Genomic DNA, 22,031 nt, shown 5'->3' with positions numbered 1-22,031 from the left:
TCCCCCCTGCTTGTTGATATACCACATCACTGTGGTGTTGTCAGTTTTGATTAGTAGAGACCCCAGAGAGAGTAGGAATCTGAAAGCTGTCAGAGCATGCTGAACAGCTAGCATCTCTTTTTGGTTGATGTACAGATGAATTTGGTTTGTGCTCAAGTGGCCCTGAATGCACCTGCCGTCCAGATGAGCACCCCAGGCATAGTCTGATGCATCTGTGGTTAGGATCTGGGTGGCATGGGGTTGTGTAAAGAGTAGCCCCTTGTTGTGCTGCACACTACTGCCCACCAAAGAAACTCTTTCCATAGACAAGGTATGATAGATATGATAGTTTCCAGGTCTTGAGAATGTTGGCACCAAAGACTTTTTAACTACCACTGAAGTTTCCTCATATGCAGTGTGGCATACGTAATTAGTAGAATGCAGGAGACCATGAACCCTAGAGCTTGCAAGATTTTCCTTGCAGATAACTGGGTTTTAGTGGCCATTTTCCATTTCCAAATTCTGGAATAAAAACCTTGGCCAATCTGTTCTGCAGGAACAGGCTGAATTGCCCTTATGGACATCAGGGACTGAACTTTGTTTTTGTGCCTCTGCCCACTGGTTTGGAGGAAGGTCTGGGAACCCTGTAGGGGTTGGCAGCGTGTGGAAATAAAATGTGTACCCCTGGGATACTATGTTGAGGACCCATCGATGGTTGGTGATAGAGGTCCAGTTTTTTGCATGGTGGGCAAGCTTTCCTCCTAGGGGCACAAGCAAATGGGCAGAGGTGAGGGGAGGAATTGAGAAGTCATTGTGAATTCTTTCCATAGGGGGGTGGCTTAGCACTCCCTGTTTTAGAGGTGGAGGTATTCCATTCCTTAGATCTCTGCATACCCTGAGACTGTAGTCTGGGAAGTCTGTTTCCCCTAGGTCTAGTTTGAGGTGGCCTTGAGGGGGCTGGAAAGGACTAATGTTTTGAAGGGCAATGCCTACTGAATCTTAGAGGCTGCACCTGCAAAAAATCTTTGACTGTCTGCATAGACTTAGCCTTTTCTTCCATCTTTTTTAAAACCTTTTCTGCTTTGGTGCCAAACAGATTGTCCTTGTTCGGAGGTGCGTCCAATAATTTTGATTTGACATGGTCTGGCAAGGTCTGCTCCTTAAGCCAGGCATGTCTTCTAAGAACAGAACGTGTGACTGCTACCCTGCAAGATGCTTCTAGGGAGTTAAACCCACACTGCAGGGTATGCTTGCTGACTTGGCTTGCAGAATGCATAAGCTCCTGTAATTCTTTATTTTTCTGCACAGTCAGGGAAGGTAGATCATTTTTGCTTAATAAGTTCCATAGTATGTTGCTGGTATTTCAGCATGTCGAACTGACAATTTAATGCTCTAATTGCAAGAGTTGCAGAGGTGTATACCTTTTTATCCCATCTGTCTAAAGCTCGGGAATCCCTGTCTGAGGGGGTAGGATTCTTAGCTGTAGTTGCTTTTATTCCTTTAGGTCCTTGGGAGTTCACCTGTGGGTCAGCAGTAGGATTTTTAAAGAGAAATTTATGTGAGTCAGGGACTCTGTAGTACCTGTCAGGTTTCCTGGGAGCAGGGGGGTAAAGTATCAGGAGTTAGACTGGATTCCATAAAGACATCATCCACAACATCCAGAACAGGAGAGATAGCTAAGGGTCTGTGCTGTGGTAATTCTAAAAATTCCCCTGAGTCTCTTTTTCGACTGAGGATAATCCTGGCATTCCCAATGGAAATGCTCTCTCAAAGTATGTAGGGTTTCACCAAAAGAAAAATCCTCTGGAGGGGAGGCAGAAGGAATGGATTCCTCTGCATCTGAATCCTCACAGGCAGATAAGGGCATGTCTTCATAATCAGAAACCTCAGATTCATCGGACTCTTGGTCAGATATAGCTGCTGGGGACAAGTCTCTTTTTCTTTTAGCAGGGGAAGGCTGGCTTTCCCAAATCATCATAAGGTCTTCCTCCATTTTAAGCATCTGTGATTGTGGCAAGGAAGTAGGCACCTGAGTTAGGGTCGTCCTTTTTTTAGGTGTAGCTCGTACTCTTGGTCTTAGAAATTCGGTAGTTTTAGAAAGAAATGAAGACATGAAAGAAGTCATCGGTTTGTGTCGAATATCGGTAGTGCGAAGAACTTCCTCAGAAGCTGGTGCTTGCTCAGCGGCTCCGGACCCATCCACAGTAGAGACATCCGCAGGTTCTGTAGTCAAAGAACAGTCTCGTGGCATACCGGACTCCGAACGGGTCTTTGTAGCGGCCTGCGAATCCATCAAAGTGGGCATCAGGGGCTGCGAAAGCGCCTCACTGAGTACCGGCGAACTGGCAATTACAATAAGGGCCTGATGATGAACAGTTTGGGTGTTGAACAAAGCTTAAAACTGGCAGCGAGTTAAGTCGTGGTCTGGGCCTAAACAGGTGATGCAGTAAGAATGGAAGTCTCGGTGTGGTATTTGCTTTCCACAGGCGAGACAATTGTTAACTTTTTCTGACATCGGTTAGAGCAAGAAAAAAGGATCCCCAACAGGGTACTTAGCTTTAGAAGACTTCAACTTCAATTTCAGAAATGAAAAACTTAGGTAGCGGCCAACTGGCACTCGTGCAAACTGCTTCTGCTTCGGGCTCCTCAGCAAGAAAGATTGATGTAATGGCGTTGGCTGCCTGTTTTTACACCACTGACGACCTGACGTCAGTTCTGAAGCGACAGCAACCGACGCAGAAATACTAAGCCTCTGGTATTCGGGCCGACTGAGGGCTACCTCTGGCAGTATAACCCAATTGTGATGACTGCAACAGTGAAACAAGAAGACCATCTATTTTACTGCAGAAGGAAAGCTCTTTGAACTGAGGTATCTAGTTGACATCCCAGAAACACAGTCCTGTTTGAAAAATATCAAAAAAGACTTTTGAATGTTCTTTTGGAATCCCAGCTTGTGTAAGACATCTCTCATGCAAGAGAGATTCCTGACACTTTGACAAAGACTGCAAAAATAAACAAGTCCTTTATATATGGAAAATGTGGATACCCTGTAGCTTGCAATGAGCTATAATTGGAGGTAGACACTTTACGAACACTCTTGATATAGCGGGCAAGGCACAAAATTGATAATGTGATCCAGGCACATCAAACCTTAATATACATCTGAAGTCTGAATGAATAGAGATGTGTTGATAAGCATCTTTTAACTCTAGTGTTGCCATGAAACTTGAGAGAAGATGTTGAGTAACAGGTTGTGAAGTGATATCATTTTGAAACTGAGCATCATCACAAACAGGTTTAAGAAAGAAAGATACAGAATCGGTCTCCAAGAATTTTTCTTTCTTTCTCTCTTTCTTTCTTTGAAACTAGGAACATTACTGCATAAAAAAAATCCTCACCTGGGAAGGAGGAACTGGTTCTATCACTCCTTGGGACAAGATGTAGTGAAGAACTGGTAAAAACAAAAGGGTCTGATCTGGAGGATGAGGAACACCTGGAAAGGAGGAATTTCCTCAAACTGTCATCTGTAACCTTGATGAATGGTTTTCAGAACCCATTCGTCTGAAACTATCTGCTGCCAAACAGAAAATTAGAAATTCAGACTTTCTGGAAGAAAAAAAAAGGGAGCCAGGGTGGGAAGGGTTCTCATTTATCTCCTTAATAGTAATTTAGACTTGTTGGACTGTCCTTGGTTTTTGTTAGGTTGGAGACCACTTTTTGGAGCCCCTTGCTACTTCTTCTTAAGTATATGTTGACCAGTATTTTATCGAGACTCTATATTCTTTTTTGCCAAAACTGGATGAGGAAATAGAAAATACATTGGAAAATATGGAAAATGAGGATTGAAAAATCTTAGAGATTCCCTTTATCAGCTTCCCCTTTCATTACACTTTTTGATCATCTCTGCAGAACAGGCCAAACACTAAATGTCTATCCAAGGGAGAATTTAAAAACTTATTTTTTACATCATCTGGGAGGTTCTAAGAACGCAGCCATACAAACCTCCTCAAAACAGTATCAGTGGTAACAGCGCTAGAATAAGTACCAACAGAGTCATACACACACTGCAAACAGTGAGTAGTGCAATAGAAGAAAGCAAGTTATTCACAGTAGATTTTCCCTCACAAGAAGATATCACAGATACAACATTCTTCATACTTTCACAATTTGTCAGAGCAAATTTTAACATATGGACCTGACAATTCAAAAATTATTTTTAATAAATTTTAATAAATTAATTAAAATAATTCTGAAAATTAAAATTGCAAATGTATACACTTTTTTCATACTTATCAATACTTTTCCCATCCTTATCAGAAACAATAGGATTGGAATTAACTAAGTGATTGACAGCAGTGAAATCAATTAAAGCTACAGCTGTAGAAAAACATAAAAGACTGAGGAACTTTATACATCATATCTGCTTTTTTTACGGGCAGCTGGTTGACTTATCAGGAAAATTGCAGGCAGTTACACACATCCTCCAAAACAGACAGATCAGGTGGAATAGGAGTAGGTTGTGGAAAATCCTTAACAACTCATAGTACTTTCTGAGGGACTGAGAAAACTCAGTGTTTTCCCACTGAAAACACCATAGCAATAGTCTCAGAGAAAGAGAACCCCCCACAGGGACAATAAGAACTGAGTTCTCCTCTGAGTCTGAATCAGAAATCTGAAGGAAAAAACTATAATCCTGAATCTTTTCATGAAAAGAGGAATCCCTCTTTCTTTTACTAGCAACTACTTTACAATAAGGATCAACAGCCTGAAATAAACCCTCAGCAAAACCCAGTAAACTACTCCTATCCAAAGAAAATACATGACGCATGCTTACGTTTCTGTTTCTTTTTGACAGGACAAATGGAGTCAACTCTGTTACTAATGACAGCAGCAGCTTCCCAGGGATGGCACTGCATTCAGACAACAGGGAATCCTACCTGTTCCCTCTTCCAGGACTGATGAGTGGCTGTCCCTTGCCCACTGAAGGACCCCAATAGCTGTAGGGGACATGGCTAACCAGCAGTCCATAGCTGTAGGTGCTACACAGGAAGGATCCGGGGTAAAAGATGAGAGGTCTGAGGTACAACAAATGGACAGCAGAGTCACCCACATGTGGCTATGGCAAACTGCTAGCCTGCTGTGGTAGCAAAGGCTGTTTGCTTAATTTTTTTTTTCATTTTGAGAATGGAAGAAGGACCAACCAAGAGACCGGTAGTCTGTTCCATGTTCAAGATCAAAATGGTACCCTTTCCAAGGGAAGTCAAGAAGCAATTGTCTATAAACTGTACCAGTCCATAAAAGTTATTTTTGACAGAAAAACACAGTAAAAGGCACTTTAAAACACAATGCCTGCCCCATAAAAGTAAAATATACACAATCTCTCTACAGAAAAAAAAAACATTTTCAGTTACTTTACACCACTTTTAAACTGACAAATAAAACAAGCATTCCATTTAAAAGTACATTACAGTCTTGAGACCCTCCATGAAAACACAACACTCCACATTTTAAAATAACTTTCCTGAAGAAGAAAGTAATAAAACATCAACAAAATTAAGAAACTGGGACTTTTTTCCCCAAAAAGGAACTTATCTGCCAAGCAAAGGAAAGTACAAGCTGACTGTTGATCCTTGAAAGCTTCAGTGGAGTGTACTATTCTGTAGTGGTAAAGCTCTGAAGGACTCCACCCCCAAGCTCATCTTTTAGTCAACTCAGCTCAAGCTGCCTGACAGTTTGGGCATGTGGGAGGTACTCTGAAGCTTTGGAAGCTGGCCGGCTGTTACATCCTTGGCAGGATATAGCCAATACAGTTAAGGCTACTGCAGCAGTGACCAATATGATGAAAATCTTGGGACTATTTATACTTTTCACGTATTTTAGACAGAGGAGATAGGATGGCTATGGGCTTATAACTGGACAGATGAGTGGAGTTCCACCCGTATGTAGGGGAAGTATGTAAGATTTTTTCCACCGAGTGACAGACAGATTTGTTAAGGTGGACATGGTATGCCAGATGATCTGCAGCTATTTTGATGTATTCAGCTTGTAAGTTGTCTGGGGCAAGGGTTGTGAGTTTCAAAGTTTTAAATATATTTTCTGACAGTGAAGGTTGGGATGGGTTGAAGTTTGGGAGCTTGGGAATGAACAGGTATTACACTAGTTGTATAAGATTGTAATTTCTGTTGCCTCTCTCGTAAATCCACAATGTTTAAGTTAAATTGGTTAGCAATGGAGTTTTATGCTGCATCTGTTTTGGAGCTAGGTTGGGTCATGTGGGCTGGATATAGGAGTTAGCTGATAAAGGATCAGAATATCTAAGGGTTGTTATGATTTGCTGTTTGTAATTGTTATTGGCAGTACTCATTGACTACTGAGTTTATCAAACTTTGGAATGTCACAGGCTGAGTGTGCATAGGGTATGTGCACTGAGTTACAGTAAATTGATGTGTGTGTGTGTATTAATGTCAAAACTTTCAAATATTCTAAATGTTCTGCCATTTGGTGTGTGTGTGTGTGTGTGTGTGTGTGTGTGTGTGTGTGTGTGTGTGTGTGTGTGTGTGTGTGTGCGTGTGTGTGGATTATGGTTAATGTAAGGACTAGTTAGGGGATAGCTTCAATGGTGTGCATAGTGTTATGTATGAGAAGTGTGTCCAAGTGTCTAGGGTAGTTGTACCATTAGGGATTTTTTTTAGAAAAAGCCGTAGAGTTGGGGCTAGGGACATTGGCAAGGTTACTGATAGGATCAGAGCCATAACTGTCTCATCTAGTGTCTGGTGACCATTTCTGAGCACTACTCCTATGTTCTCTCAGCTGTTCAGGGAAGAGCAGAAATAAAGGAAGCACTGGTACACTAAAGTAATGTAGAAAGTGCACTTTTGCACTTCCTGATTACACCCCTAATGCTCTGCACCCAGGGAAACTGTTCCCTTCACCCCACTCTTTCTAGGGTTAACACACACGAGTAAGGTGGTTCAGACAACTAAGCCCCCTTGCCCATTCTTACTTATTTGTGCAAACCCTACCCACATTCCTGCCCCTATCCCCAGCCCTACAAATTATCTTACAAAAAAACTTTTTTTAACAGGATCACTATTCAGACAAATTGTGGCTGGTTACTCTGAGGGTTATTTTGGTGTTTGTTTGTTTGTTTGCTTAATACTGATCTGAAAAGGAGACCATTTGCTATCCTTTTTTGATTAGTGTAGCACTGTGAAATTTACAGGTCAAGTAAACTGTCGATGTGCAGAAGTCAATGTACTTATCACAAATTTTTGTGCACACTGAGTTATTTAACTATACCCATATATGCTCAAGTACACACACACACACACACACACACACACACACACACACACACACACACACACACACACACACACACACACACACACTCCCACACACACACATATCAGTTTCATCAAGTTGCAGGTTCATCAAACTATAGTTCTACAAAACAATACCATTGAAAGTTAATCAGTCATACTTAAGTAATAAACACCATCATAGGTAATACAGGGTGGCAAGACCATTTATTTTCACTTTCCAGCTGTATGAACCCTGGAAAGGGCATACAACATGACTCTTGTGAAAGGCAGAGTCTTTTATAATGTGTTGCCTCAGGTCAACCCTGTTAGGTTTGATACTTTTATTATTATTATAACTGTGCAGGCAAAAATGTATAGTACATAAAATTAGCCACCGTGGAAAGGGACACAGCATTATAGGATATATATCAAATAACCAGCTAATTAACTTTGCAGGATTATGCTTAGTTGAGCGTCTGCATGTATCTTAATGTACCACGGTTATTTGAATAGCAAGTCCGTATTACTGTAAGAAAATGTCTCTTATATATTAAATATTCCATCTATATTTGCAGAAAAATAACTGTACTAAAATAACCCTCAGCATTTCCAAAACAAACACTTTTCTGTTTAAAAGATAACATATGGTGCACTTCAGCGCTATTCACAAAGACCTACACATCTGACCACAAATTAATTTCCAGAATGCAGTACAGTATTGCCCTTCATGCTACATGTTTAACACTAGCATAACTTTTCACATTATACAAAAGTGTTTACAGTATACCTGCAAGAATTTGTCTTTCTCCCTGTGCTGCATCAGTACTGCTGAACATGTACAGTTTAGCTTACACCACTATTTGTAATGTGGTAAGTGCATTCTGTATAAATACATTATAGTTCATATGTAAAAAGTCAGAATCAAACCCTGCACCTTGCTGAACAGGGGAAACAGGTGCTGACTTTGTGGTAATATGGGTGAAATTCTTGGCTAGGCTTATAAGAGCCTCTGGGCTAATAGCCTAGTATCATCCTATGAACCTATGAACCTATCTATGAAGTAAAAACCTTACCCATTACGCCAACTCTTCCCATTTTTTCCTGTCAATAATTTAACTACTCCATAAAAAATACCAACCATTACTGAAAAGTGCAGAAAAAAAAGTTTTCACAAAGAGGGATAATGACTGGATGCTTTAATTTACTGTTTTTCAAACATGCCCTAGACCTCCAGAGTGATAAGCTTACTGGTTGGTACTAGTAAAATTGTGAGGAAAAGTTTATTGCCCTCCTGTAAAGGAAATGTGACTTTTGGCAATCTTGACAATTGCAGTATATCATATTTAGTGCCACAGATAATGCAATGCCTTTGCCTCTCAGTACATAAGCAAACAAATGTGCTCATGCATCCCCAAACACAAGCATACACATACATACGTGATGGAGAAAAATGTTGTTTCCAAACTAGTAAATCTATGAAATAAGCATGTATAAAATGGAATGCTATGAGGTCTGGCTGACAGAGGATCAATACCACAGTTCAGACACAGGTCTGAGTCTCTCATTCTTTATTTGCTTATTATGCAAATCTGAACAAGTAATGCAACCAGAGCACTGCTCCCACTATCATCCAGCAGTAATACTTTGTGCCTAATAGGTTTTGCCTATTCCCAGCTATCATGCACATATATTACTACTACCACCAGACAGATTACACATTAACATTTTTATACTGTTCCTACACATCGTACAACTCTTGAGATGCAGGAAAGAAGAGGGTTACATATCGACAGGAAAGTGAACACATAAAGCTCAAGATGCCTAACCATATATAACTTTAAGTAAATACTCTTAAATTGCTCTTCCTACCCTGTTTGAGCATGTAACAGTGCTTACTCTTAAATATAGCAGGCTAAATATGGGGCAAATTTGTGTCTAGTCATCTAGTCATCAAGACTTGCCTTAAAAGTGGCTAAGACAGTCCTTTGTTTGACCTGTAGTAGTATCTTTTTTAATAGGTTAGGAATACATTGAGTTGGAAGACCATCCTTCCAGCCAGTCTTGTTGTTTGTTGGTGTGGATTTCGGCCCTTAGTGTAGGTATTTGTAAAGCCACAATCAGGTCTGACAGCAAAGTATTTGATTCAGAGACATGGTAATTAGTTGCTATTAAGCTGTTCCACTATGTGGCTTTAACTTGTCTCTGAATCTAAATTTATGTTAGTTGATAAACCTGCATTAGACAACTAGCCCTATCAGTGAGACTTTGTCTGAATCCCTGAAGCTATCTTTCACAACTCGATAAACAGTCGATAAATGAAGTTTTGCTACAAAACAGGCAAGCCCTATCAAAGTAAGTGAATAACACTGTGCAAAGCACTACTCAATAAATTTGTAAATCTTCCAAGTTTCATGGAATGGTGCTAACGGGGCTAGATATGCATTTAATCTAAATACTACTGTTCACAATTTCTGCAGTACATCTTAACTGCAATATCATTTAGTTTAGATGTATTCTATAAAGCTAGAAAAAATGTCAGAAAGCATCTGACGATAGTGAGTAGTGCACTACACTGTGCAACTCTTTTCTGAATGCTTTCAGTGTTTATCCTGATCAGCTTCTTTGTTCTCAAGCAACAAAGTCAGAAAATAGCACAAAACTCTTATAATTTGTTTGCTATCCTGGTCCACATTGTCTTTAACTAAAAATTAGTACATTCAATGTTCCTCGCCTAGTTGTTAAGAGACATGGGATGCAGGAGGTAAAAATAAGAGTGCACTACACAGATTAGTACATGTGGTAACCCCACAATAGTTAAACACAGTTTGGGACTTTCTTTTTTAACCCAGAAAGGTCACTATATAAACCCAATCTTTTCAGAGGTGAAATGAAATTTCTAAGTGACTTACTCAGAGTTATGCAGAAGTCAAGTGGATACTGATGGAATCAACCCCATGCAGACAGTAAAGACCACCACAATGCCTTCAATAGTTATGTAATCCACGGAAATACCCAGATTTGCTCTGAGCTACTGCACAATGGTACCTCCTATACCGAGCCAACAGATATTGTCAATATACTGGCCGACAGATTCAGTGTCAACTTTACCACTCTCTCCCCCACCAATGGTCCAATCACAATATCAGCAGATTGCCAGGCACACGGTATTACTGCTGCACAGGTTAAAACAGCACTCTCCAAGGCCAAGAATACAGCTTCTATGGGACCTGACAATATCCCCGGCTGTGTTCTACATGAACTACAGAGAGAACTGGCACCTCACCTGTGTGCACTGTTCAATTACAGCCTCACCTCAGGCTTTGTCCCTACCAAATGGTGCACTGCTACAGTTATCCCTCTCCACAAAGGAGGAGCAACTACAGACCCTAGGAAATATCACCCCATTAGCCTCACGAGTCTGACATGCAAAGCTAAGAAATGCATCATCATGGACCTAATAAACAAGGATATAGGGACTCTCCAAACTTTGGATCCCACACAGTTTGATTTTGTGAAGGGTAGATCATGCCTGCTCAACCTGGAAAACTTCTTTGAGTCATTCACCAGAGCTGTGAATGAAGGCAAGGAGCTTCATACAGCCTACCTTGCTCTGGCTAAAGCCTCTGATACCATTCCCCACTCAGGAATCATAGAAAAACTCACTAAGCTAGGCATCAACCCCTATATCACTAGGTGGGTTGCAAACTGGCTCACAGATAGAATCCACACTGTGAAAGTAGCTGACTTCAAGTCAGACTGCTGTCCAGTCACGAGTGGAGTCCCACAGGGTTCGGTCCTAGGTCCTCTCCTGTTTGGTATCTACTTCCCTGAAGTCCAGGCTAACACGAAGGGATTCTGGCTGACAAAGTTTGCAGATGATTGCAAGTTGGGAGCTATTATTAACTCCGCAAGTGATGCTGACATCCTACAGAAAGGCTTCAGAGAGACCAACGACTGGTGTCAGAACCATGGCCTTAAGCTCAATGCCAAAAAATATGTCATCATCCCCTTTGGGAAAAACCCGGTTCCCATGAATTACCACATCAATGATAGTCCACTGAACACAGAAGTCGTTATAAGAGATCTGGGAACACAGGTTGACAGTAACCTCTCTTTTGACCACCACATTGCCTCTGTGGTCAGAAAGTCCTTCTATGTGGCACATCTCATTACTAAGGGTTTTGCATCCAGGAAGAAAGAGGTCATTGTCTCCCACTACTCTTCCCTCATTAGGCCAATCATCGAGTACAATGCCCCATTTGGCATGTACCTCACTAAACACCTGCAACAACTGGAGAGACTGCAAAAGTACCTCACAAAGAGGATCCTAGGCCTTAAACACTTGTCCTATATGGACAGACTCAAGAAACTCCAAATATTCTCTGTCTCATATCGCCTACTTAGAGGTGATCTCTGCTTTACTTACAAAGCCATGTCTGACCCAGCTGTTAGAAATGCTACATCTAAAGAAATCCCTATCCCTCCACACCACATGCTCCACATACCTCAAACTCATTACCACAATCAACAGAACAAGCTGGAGTGACAGGTTCATAACCCAGAGACTGCCCATACTATGGAATAGACTTCCCATACATGTCAACCAGAGCACCTCACTGGCCCTCTTCAACAGAAATCTTGATGAGTGGATGGGAAACAGAAAATTCACCCCGGGGATCACTCCAGTGGCTCTACTCGACAGTGGCACTCGGAACTAAGGTCGGGTGGCACGATGCCAAGGTAATTCTATGGGCTAGGTTTGTAAAGGCTCCAGAGCCATTAGCTTAGTACACACTTATGAACCTATGAACCTATGACTACAGGACAGAACTTCCTTGTCCCAACAGGAATTGTGCATTAAATAGGTTCACAGGTTTTATTATCAGATTTATGAACTACTGTGAGAAAAGTTTGACTGCCATGACCTCATGTTACTATTTTTTACTTTCATGGCTATGTGTGTTTGTCAGCATAGTGGTGCAGCGTACACCATTGTCGCCACACAGCAAAATGTTCCCTGGTTCGATTCGCAGCTGGGGTGCAATCTGTAAGGAGTTTGCATGTCCTCCCTGTGTTTTGTGGGTTTCCACTGGGTGCTTCTGGTTTCCTCCCACATTCCAAAGAAATGCAGTAGGTGGGATGGACTGGACATTCGCCATAGTGTGGTATGGAAGAACAACCATGGCAGAGCTAGTCACCTGGTGGTGTGAACCTTACCTCTAGGTGATTGTCACTGTTGAGGTGACACCCCAACCCCATGTTGTGCCAAAAATGGGAAAAAAGGGATTGTAGACTGATGGATGGATGGACGGATGGATAGAAAGAGAAACACACACATATATATATATATATATATATACATATACATATATATATATATATATATATATATACATATACATATATATATATATATATATATATATATATATATATATATATATATATAGACATATATATATATATATATATATATATATATATATGTCTATATATATATATATGTATATATATATATATATATATATATATATGTATATATATATATACACACACACACACACACACACACACACATACACAAACTCAACTCAAAAAAAGATCACCATTCCATAAATCTTGGAAGCTTTAAAAAAATACCTGATTCATTGATTAGCACTTTGTACACTGCTACTCATTTATTTTGATCATCTTATTTCTTTTGTAGCAAAACTTGTCAAAGCTTGGGTGAACACATGCTTTACTTATTTATTTATTTTACATTTGTGACCTGGATAGTCCGACTAGATTCATGTCCACTTTCAGTGGAGGCCCGGGGAGAAAAGCTCCAAGATAAGCGGTTAACATTACAGATACAATATATACAGTGGTTACACACTTAACAAGTTATACAAATTCCAAGATTAGAGCTAATCCCAGGTGTAAATCCGGATTAAGTAACACAACTAAGTTAAATTACAGTTATTAACTCATAGTAGAGGAGAGTTAGTCTGGTTTGATACATTGACATAGCCAGTTTAGTGTCAAATATTGTTTGAGTCTTATCTTAAATTGACTCAGGGTAGTAAGTAAAGTAATATCAGCTGGGAGTGAGTTCCAGGATCTACCTGCAGAGTTGGCAAAGAGAGAGTCACCAGCTGAGTTATTAGTTTTGCTAGTCTGAACTAGCAGTCTGTTAGAAGATCAAAGAGGTCTGGGATTGTTATAGGGGGTGATAATATTTTTTAGTGCAGGAGTATTGTCCAGATTGTAAAGGATTTTATAAGTCATAATCAGTTGGTTATACTGGATCAAGCTGGGCAGTTCAAGCCACCCAAGCTGGTTTAGATTGATACAGTGATGTGTCCTATAAGGCAGACCAGTGGCAAATCTGGTAATGTGGTTGTAGCAGATAGTTTGTTGAGGACAAACTTGTTTAAATTAGAGAGTAAAGAGGATGCGTACAGAAGAGTTGAAAGTAGGTGAGAGCGAGCTACGGTAATTCTAGCAGGTGGGGTTAAGAAGGCTTTTATACTGTAAAGTGACCCTAGTTTTTTATTGATGGTTTTGATGGTTTGATTAACATGCAGGTTGAATTTAAGATTGTTATCTACGATAACACCTAGTAGTTTTGTAGAGGTAATTAATCTAGAGATCCTTCTCTTGTTTTAACTTAATAAACCATGGTTTAAACAAGTACTACCAGTTTGAATCATGTTTTCTTATTTTTAACAAGAATGCAAAGTGATCTATAACATGGATCTTATATAACAGGTTTTGACAACAGTCTATTTTAATAATTGCTGATATCAAGAGTAATTATTCCTGTAGAACTAGTTTTCCCTTTTTTGTTTTGTTCTTAAAGTGTTCACTACCCTGGAAAACTACTTTTCTTCAGAACTAGGCTACACTGTCTGTGTATATCTATATATTTATATATCTATATGTGTGTGCATACAAAAACAAATAGATATGTACACACACACACACACACACATATATATATAATACATATATATATATATATATATATATATATATATATATATATATATATATATGGGTTCACTTTATAACATTGAAATACTGATGTGTCGAACTTCAGTATCTCGAAGCTATAAGTCGAATGTTCAAAATAGTGAACGTTCATAATCGCGAATTTGACGTATGTTGAAAATATGTCGAATTCGCAGTTATGAAGTTGCGCTATATAATGTCCGGGTTTGGGTTGTGTTGGTGCGCGGTGCCGTGTTTGGATGTAGGTGTTATGTCAGGTAAGTGAGTGTTTTGTAAGGGTTTTGAGTGGGAGTTAGAGTGTGTGTGAGGGATTGGAGAATGTGCATGTGTGAGTGAGCTTTTATGTTGTGTTTGTGCGATCTCGGAGTTAGTATATATAAGTAAGGGGGGTGCAGAGGGGCTTGCCCCCTTGCTTATGTGTGTGTGAGTTGTGTATGTGTGTTGTTTTTTTGTTTATGTTGTGATGTGGGTGTTTGTTGTATGTTTAGTGTAGTGTGTGCAGCGTTTTCAGTTATGTGGTTTCGCGGTTTTTGTTTGTCGGTGTTTTGTGGATTCGGTTTTATAGTCTCGAGATACTGAAATTCGATATTTCAGCATTTCGAGGTTATAAAGTGAAACTATATATATATATATATATATATATATATATACACACACACACATATATATATATATATATATATATATATATATATATATATATAACCACAGTCTTCCTCACATGTAACAAGACTGTAACTGAAACTACAAAATGACAAACCAGACTGATGAAGTCTATTTTAGGTGTACAGAATGAAGTGCTATTGTCTTTGTTAATGAAGTGGTTCCAGTTTCTTTGCATGAAGTTCTAATTTGATATTTTTCATATACATTTACTTTGAGCAAGCTGATTACTCTCTGAAATTATGAGAAAGACAAGCTTGCTGTGCATCTCTATGAAATAAAAATGTTATCCACAGCTCATAGCTGTTATGCTTTAGTCTCACACTAGAACATAAACAGCAGCAACTACACAACAAAGGCAAGAACCTAAAACAGTTCCAAAGGCTGTAAACACTTCTCTATGCCACATGCACAGACGGACAGACAGTGAGACACACACACAATAGCACAAAAGTGTTCAACTGCTGTAAAAAGTGTTCATTCTTCAGAGAGGCAGTTAGCTTCAAGCTATTGTCTGTGTGGCAGCACAAAGTGTTCTATGTTTTTCATAGGTGTAACACACTTTGTACTCATACTTTTTCATGTAACTTGTAGTTTGTCAAAAGTGCTGCAGTTCCATGTATTACAAAGAATTATGAATGTGGCTTTCCATTCAGGAGTATTTTTGTCCAAGCTTTGACAAGTTTTGGTAAGTAGTTATATGTTCCTAGCATGGACAACAAGACTCACCTCTTGAGCACAGCTCTTGAGGTGAATTTATTGTCAATTTATTGCCATGTATTACAATATTCTATATCTCTCCCATTACACACACACACACACACACACACCTATATATATATATATATGTGTGTGTGTGTGTGTCACCATACTATGCATACCAAAAGTTTTTTAGTTCTCATATTTTATAAGCATTTTCTTCCACAGTACTGTTCAGCCTATTGCCAACAGACTTCAGCCTTATTTTAATTTTACACAGATTTAGGTCTTATGCAAATTCTTTCATTTGAATGACAGTTACCACTTCTGCTTTACACACATTTACAACTTTTTCCAGTGTCATTTCAGAATTATATAAAGGTCTGCTCTTTTCTTTATCGTCTCTTATGCCATATACAATGTTTTTCTCTTAGCAGTGAATCAAGCTGTCAGAGTCGTAGCTCTGTTGTGTGTCTTAATTTTGTCACAAATGCATCGACTCTTATGAACCCTTATTTCTAGTGAAAAGTAGATGGTACATATGTTGTTGTTGTTGTTGTGTCTTTCGGCTTTTCCCGGTTAGGGGTCGCCACAGCAGAACTCCGGTCCGCTAATGATTGGCAGTAGATTTTTACGTACCGAGTTGACAGCTCTGACGCACAACCTTCAACGAAGGTACGCCCATTCACGCATGTCTCCACACAGAAGACGCTCTAGCTGAGAATCGAACAGGACAACGTCTTACTGTGAGGCGACAACGCTACCGCAGCACCACCACCGCAGGTAGATGGGATATATATATATATATATATATATATATATATATATATATATATATATATATATATATATATAAAATATATATATATTGCAGATTATTTTAGATTCACAACACTGCTGGAACTTGTTTTAATGCAAACTAAATCAGACTGCTGTTCTTCAGTCAGGTTAAATGTATTAAAAACCATAACTGCATCCTCAACTATCAGATATAGGAAAGCTGCAACCTGAATTTCTTTACTCTTTTAGATGGTCCTGAAGAATTACAATAAATAACACATTTATGTAACTGTTGCTGCAAGCTTTCTGCATGTTACGTTGAAGGACCAATGACACTAGCAATATTAGTGATGGAATTAGTCCCATGACAAATATACAGAAATTATGAAGCGAAAGAAAATTTGGATAATTGTAAGTTCTGTTATTTCATCTACCAAATGTATTGCGGGTTTTCATCTGCAATTAAACATTTTATGTTTTCTGTGGTTGAGCTGTGGCATTTTATTTGCTTTATGTCCATTGTAATTCATTGCTTTAAGCTCATTTTGTTGGCTTCCAGCTAGTTTTTCCATTTAGTTTCTGGCTGTGTCAGCTCACTTCTGCCCACTAGTGTTCTCTTTTGATCAAAAAATTCCTGTGGCTACAGCTTGCTCGTATCATCTTGTTCCCTTATAGTAAATGGCAGAATTTGGGTACCTTCTTATATTTTTTTTATTATTTTCAATGAAATTTTGTTCCATATTTTCAGTTCTGCTCATTGTCTGGGAAATACATCTATTATTGAAACTGTTCTTGACATGTGCAGCACTATTAAAAGAGTTTTTAAGCCTGGATCCTCTCATTTCTAAATACAAGATACACAACAATATTTGGATAACTTGACAACTGCAAACTGCTTGAAATTTAATTTAGTGGGAGAAAATGTATTGTCTTGAGCTTGTAGGTTAAGTACCTCTTTGTAGGCACCTACAGCTCAGAAATAGCCTAGTGGACATCCAGCAACTGTCTAAGCTAGACAGAGACACATGACTTCCCATTTGTTGCCACATTGGGTTTTTAAAAACATAGTGCACAATTCACTTCATTCCTTTTTATTCCGTATTTCAAAGGAATACACATTTAGTTTTATATTTGACTTTATAAAGCAGTTAAGGAAAATCTGACCTACCTTCGCTCATAGCCGACACACCACATCTGCCTTCCAGTGCAACCCTGCTTCCATACTTTAACTATTCGAGTGAAAGGCTGGACACAAGGCTGTTTGTGTCCTACAACCACAAGCTTTTCTTCTGCACATACATTGGGCCTAAAAGGAAAATAGAGAGAGAGAGAGAGAGTGAGAGAGAGAGAGAGATGCTGTAAAACAGAATCAGACAACATTCCTTGTCACAGTCTGTTGATAGTAATACAATGCAAAAATTAAGTAACAGAAACACCAAGGGGCAAAAGTGAATATGGCATTAGCAGAATAGACAAATTATGGGAAGAACAATAGGATTTAGTTGGGGCAGAACAGCTTATATTGAGGATGGGAAGCAGCAAACAGCAGTAAGAATCAAACAGTGTTTTGGGCATTGCCTTCCATGAGAGGTTTTATTATATGTATTGGCTGCCTGGGCCTCCGCCGAAAATTGGGTTCGTTCCAAGTCGGACTTTCCTGGTAAACAAATGTTAAATAAATAAAATAGATAAATAAAGTTGGATACAGCCGTTTGTGTTCTATGAAAACATACACTGCATGGTGCATTAAAACTAAAGAACAAGTGTACATAAAATAAAACCATAACTTACAATGAAACCACTGTCTGATATCATCCAGTTCTATTTTTGCAAAACCCACAAGACATCAAAGAAAAAACAACTGCAGAAATACCAGACTAAGGTTCTACGCACACACACACACACACACACACACACACACACACATATATATATGTATATAGATATAGCTAGATAGATATGTGTGTGTGTGTGTGTGTGTGTGTGTGTGTGTGTGTGTATATATATATATATATATATATATATATATATATATATATATATATATACATATACACATATATATATATATAGAGAGAGAGATATGAAACCAGTTGCTTTCTTTACTAAAAACAGGGATCAACACAATACTTATATGCTATGGAATAACAAGAGGTTTCTCAGTATATATATGATAATAAAAAGAAGTTATGTTCTTACTATAACGTTCCATGTGAATTGTTCATCTCGCCTTTGTTCTTATGCATGGGTTCGAAGCCGATCCTCAGCTCCGAGACGGCCACTTCTACAGCTCTGCATCTTGAGAAAGCTCGAGGCACAGTCCTATTCCACAATCCCCTAGTGCTAACCTTCAGATCTAGTTTGCTAACACCAGAAGATAACAATGCGCCCCAGGCGCTAGCAGTAATTTAAAGATAAGGGGCAGCAATGCCCAAAAAATACCTAGGTAATGAGAAGAGTACCCTGACAACAGAAGCAGCCAGAGACTAAACAGAAGGTGTTGAAGACAAGCTGAACTGGAATCCAAATCATCCCGTTCTCCGAAAAAAAAACATAGGCCGGGGGATGGAGGGTGGGTAGTAAGAACAAAGGCGAGATGAACAATTCACATGGAACGTTATGGTAAGAACATAACTTCTTTATGTGAAATTGTTCAATCTCGCCGTTTGTTCTTACGCATGGGTAGCGTCCCTAGCTCCTTTACCCTGGGTGGCTCATGGGAGAACGTTCCTGAGGACCGTGGAACCAAAGGAGGCCATATCTTTGGAGTTCTTGTCCAACTTATAATGGAGAATGAAGGTATGAGGCTTCTCCCAGGTTGCTGCCGCACAAATAGTATCCAACGGCAAACGGGCTGCATGGGCTAGGGATGTGGCCATCGCCCTGGTAGAATGAGCCTTGGGTTGAAAAGGTAATTGTTGTTTCGTCTGTGAATAGATAAATTTAATACAATCTGTTAGCCATTTAGACAAGGTAACTTTGGTAACCGCCATACCTTTTCTTTGGTCAGCAAAGGATATAAATAGCTGGTCTGACATTCTGTCATCTTTTGTCCTTTGCAAATAAAACCTGAGTTGTCTGTGGACGTCTAACTTATGCAGCATATATTCCAACTTGTTAGTGTGATCTTTGAAAAAGGTGGGAATTTCGATGGATTGGTTAATATTTGAAAGTGAACAAACTTTTGGGAGAAAAGACGGATTGGTGCGTAATGTCACTCTATCCGAGTGGAAAATCAAGTAGGGAGGTCGAACAGATAGCGCGTGTAATTCTGAAATTCTACGAGCAGAGGTTATAGCCACCAAGAATAAGGTTTTCCATGACACGAACTTAAGAGAGGCTGTGGAGGCTGGTTCAAAAGGGGGTAACATTAACTGGGATAAAATTAGGTTAAGATTCCAAGGAGCAACTGGGTTACGAATGGAAGGACGGAGGTCAAAAGTGCCTTTCAAAAACGCCTTGCAAAGTCTGTGGGACATGATGGAAGAATTTTGTCACCCACATGAAAGTTCGATATGGCCGCCAGTTGGACTCTAACTGTGGACGATGATGCTCCTTCTTCAAAGATCTTAGACAGAAACTCCAAAATTTTGTGCACCGGTGCTTCTGTTGGATCTAATCCTTGTTGTAATGCCCAATAAGAAAAACGTTTCCACTTGCTCCAGTAAGTCTTTGTAGTGGATGGTTTAAGAGAGGAAACAATTATACGTTTAACCGCAGGGGGCAAAAGGCTTGACCTGGCTAGGATGGGAAGAGGAGCAGCCAAGCTGTCAATGTTAGGGCCTGCAAGGATGGATGAGGGGCTCCTGACGCATGGGTCAAAAGGTCTGGAACTGGGTCCAGAATCCATGGCTCCTCGATTTGATATGGGCCTGAAGAAAGTGGAACCAGATCTGTCGAGGCCAGAATGGGGCTATTAGAATTATGGTCCTTTCCAGACATTTGGCTTTCTGTAGAAACCTGGGGATTAACGGAATGGGTGGAAAAGCATAAAGGAGACCCGGGGGCCAATCGTGAACCAGTGAATCTCTGGGGATGCTCCCTGGTGGAGGGAGAAGGGCAAAGTAGCTTCTGCATTTGGCATTCATCGGCGATGCAAAAAGGTCGCAGCAAGGCTGGCCCCACTTGCGGAATATCGCTTCCGCCACTTGAGATTTCAGAGACCACTCGTGAGGTAACAGGATGGCTCTGCTCAACCTGTCCGCAATTACGTTGGACGTCCCGGGAATGTGCATTGCTATCAGAAAGCGTCCGGTGGAGACAGCCCATTGCCAGATCCTGAGGGCCTCTCTGCATAGTGGATAAGATCTTGTTCCTCCCTGTTTGTTGATGTACCAGACCTCTGACATGTTGTTTGTCTGGACTGCCACTGTTCCTTGAGGTAAGACGCCGTGAAAGTGTTGCAATGCTAGAAACACCGCTCTTAGTTCTAGGACATTGATGTGCAGTTTGCATTCTGTTCTGGACCATTGACCTTGGACCGTTTTTCCCTGGAACAAACCCCCCCCACCCGATCAGGGAAGCGTCCGTGGTTATTGTCGCTGTCGGGGTTGGCAGGGTAAAAGGTCGACCTTGTGTCAAGTCTTGAGATAGCATCCACCATCGTAGATCCTGCTTGCAGCAGGATGTGATTAGAATTTCATGTGATAACGGCAGGTGCTGATAGGACCACTGGGCGAACAGTAGCCATTGAAGGATCCTCATGTGCATTCTTCCTAGAGGGACTGCAACCAGTGCAGCTGACATTAATCCCAGGACTCTCAAAACCTGTTCTGCTGTAGCTTTCGTCTTATGAAGGAGTACTGCAATTTGCTCCCTTAGTTTTGAAACCCTTTCTGGTGGAAGTCTGACCGTGACCAAGGTAGTGTCCAGTTCTACCCCTATAAATGAGATACGCTGTGATGGCGATAAGGTAGATTTTTCGAAATTGATTGTAACGCCAAGACGGGAACAAAGACTGATTGTGTAATGTCTTGCTTGGAGCAGATGATACTCGGTGGTGGCGGAGAGGAGCCAGTCGTCTAGATACGGAAACACCCGGAATCCTTGTTGTCTCAAGTGAGACACTACTACTGCCATACACTTGGTGAACACCCTGGGGGCTGAGGTGAGGCCAAATGGCAGAGCTCGAAACTGAAAATGACTGGCTCCTAGCCGGAAGTGCAGGAATCTCCTGGACGGTCTGGCCATTTTTATATGGTAGTACACGTCCTTGAGATCTATAGAGCACATCCAGTCTCTTTCCTGCAGAAAAGGAAGGATTGACTGTAGCGTGACCATCCGAAACTTCTCCTTCACAACGAAGGTGTTTAGTTTGCTGAGATCCAGAATTGGTCTCCAGTCCCTTGTCTTCTTTGGAACTAAAAAGAACCTTGAGTAAGTTCCGGATCCTATTTGGTCTGCCGGGACTGCTTGGATGGCTCTTTTCCTGAGCAGATTCTGGATCTCTAAGGCTGCCTGATCCCGCAGATTGGGTGGAATGTCTGGGAATCTTTTGGTGGTAGGGGGAACGTTTATGAATTTTATGTCGTAACCTCTGGTAATTATAGTTTGTACCCACGCATCTGAGGTTAAATTTCACCAGGCCAGCGGGTACAAAGTTAAGCGTCC

At 40.3% G+C, this 22,031-nt stretch overlaps 1 protein-coding gene across 1 annotated transcript in view; it reads right to left on the bottom strand.

The window, feature by feature from the left end:
• LOC122794985 (EGF-like and EMI domain-containing protein 1) overlaps nucleotides 1-22,031 on the bottom strand; it is a 766,388-nt gene that overhangs the window by 636,209 nt on the left and 108,148 nt on the right. Inside the window, exon 2 of the mRNA XM_044063575.1 lies at nucleotides 17,590-17,727. Within this exon, the coding sequence (XP_043919510.1) occupies nucleotides 17,590-17,727 (138 nt within the window). The remainder of the gene's footprint in view (nucleotides 1-17,589; nucleotides 17,728-22,031) is intronic.

The sequence above is a fragment of the Protopterus annectens genome, chromosome 2.part1, assembly GCF_019279795.1.
Source record: "Protopterus annectens isolate FY-2018-M chromosome 2.part1, PAN1.0, whole genome shotgun sequence".
Classification (NCBI taxonomy): domain Eukaryota; kingdom Metazoa; phylum Chordata; order Ceratodontiformes; family Protopteridae; genus Protopterus; species Protopterus annectens.
The sequence above is the reverse complement of the archived record's forward strand: the minus strand, read 5'-3'. Positions and strand labels throughout refer to the sequence as shown.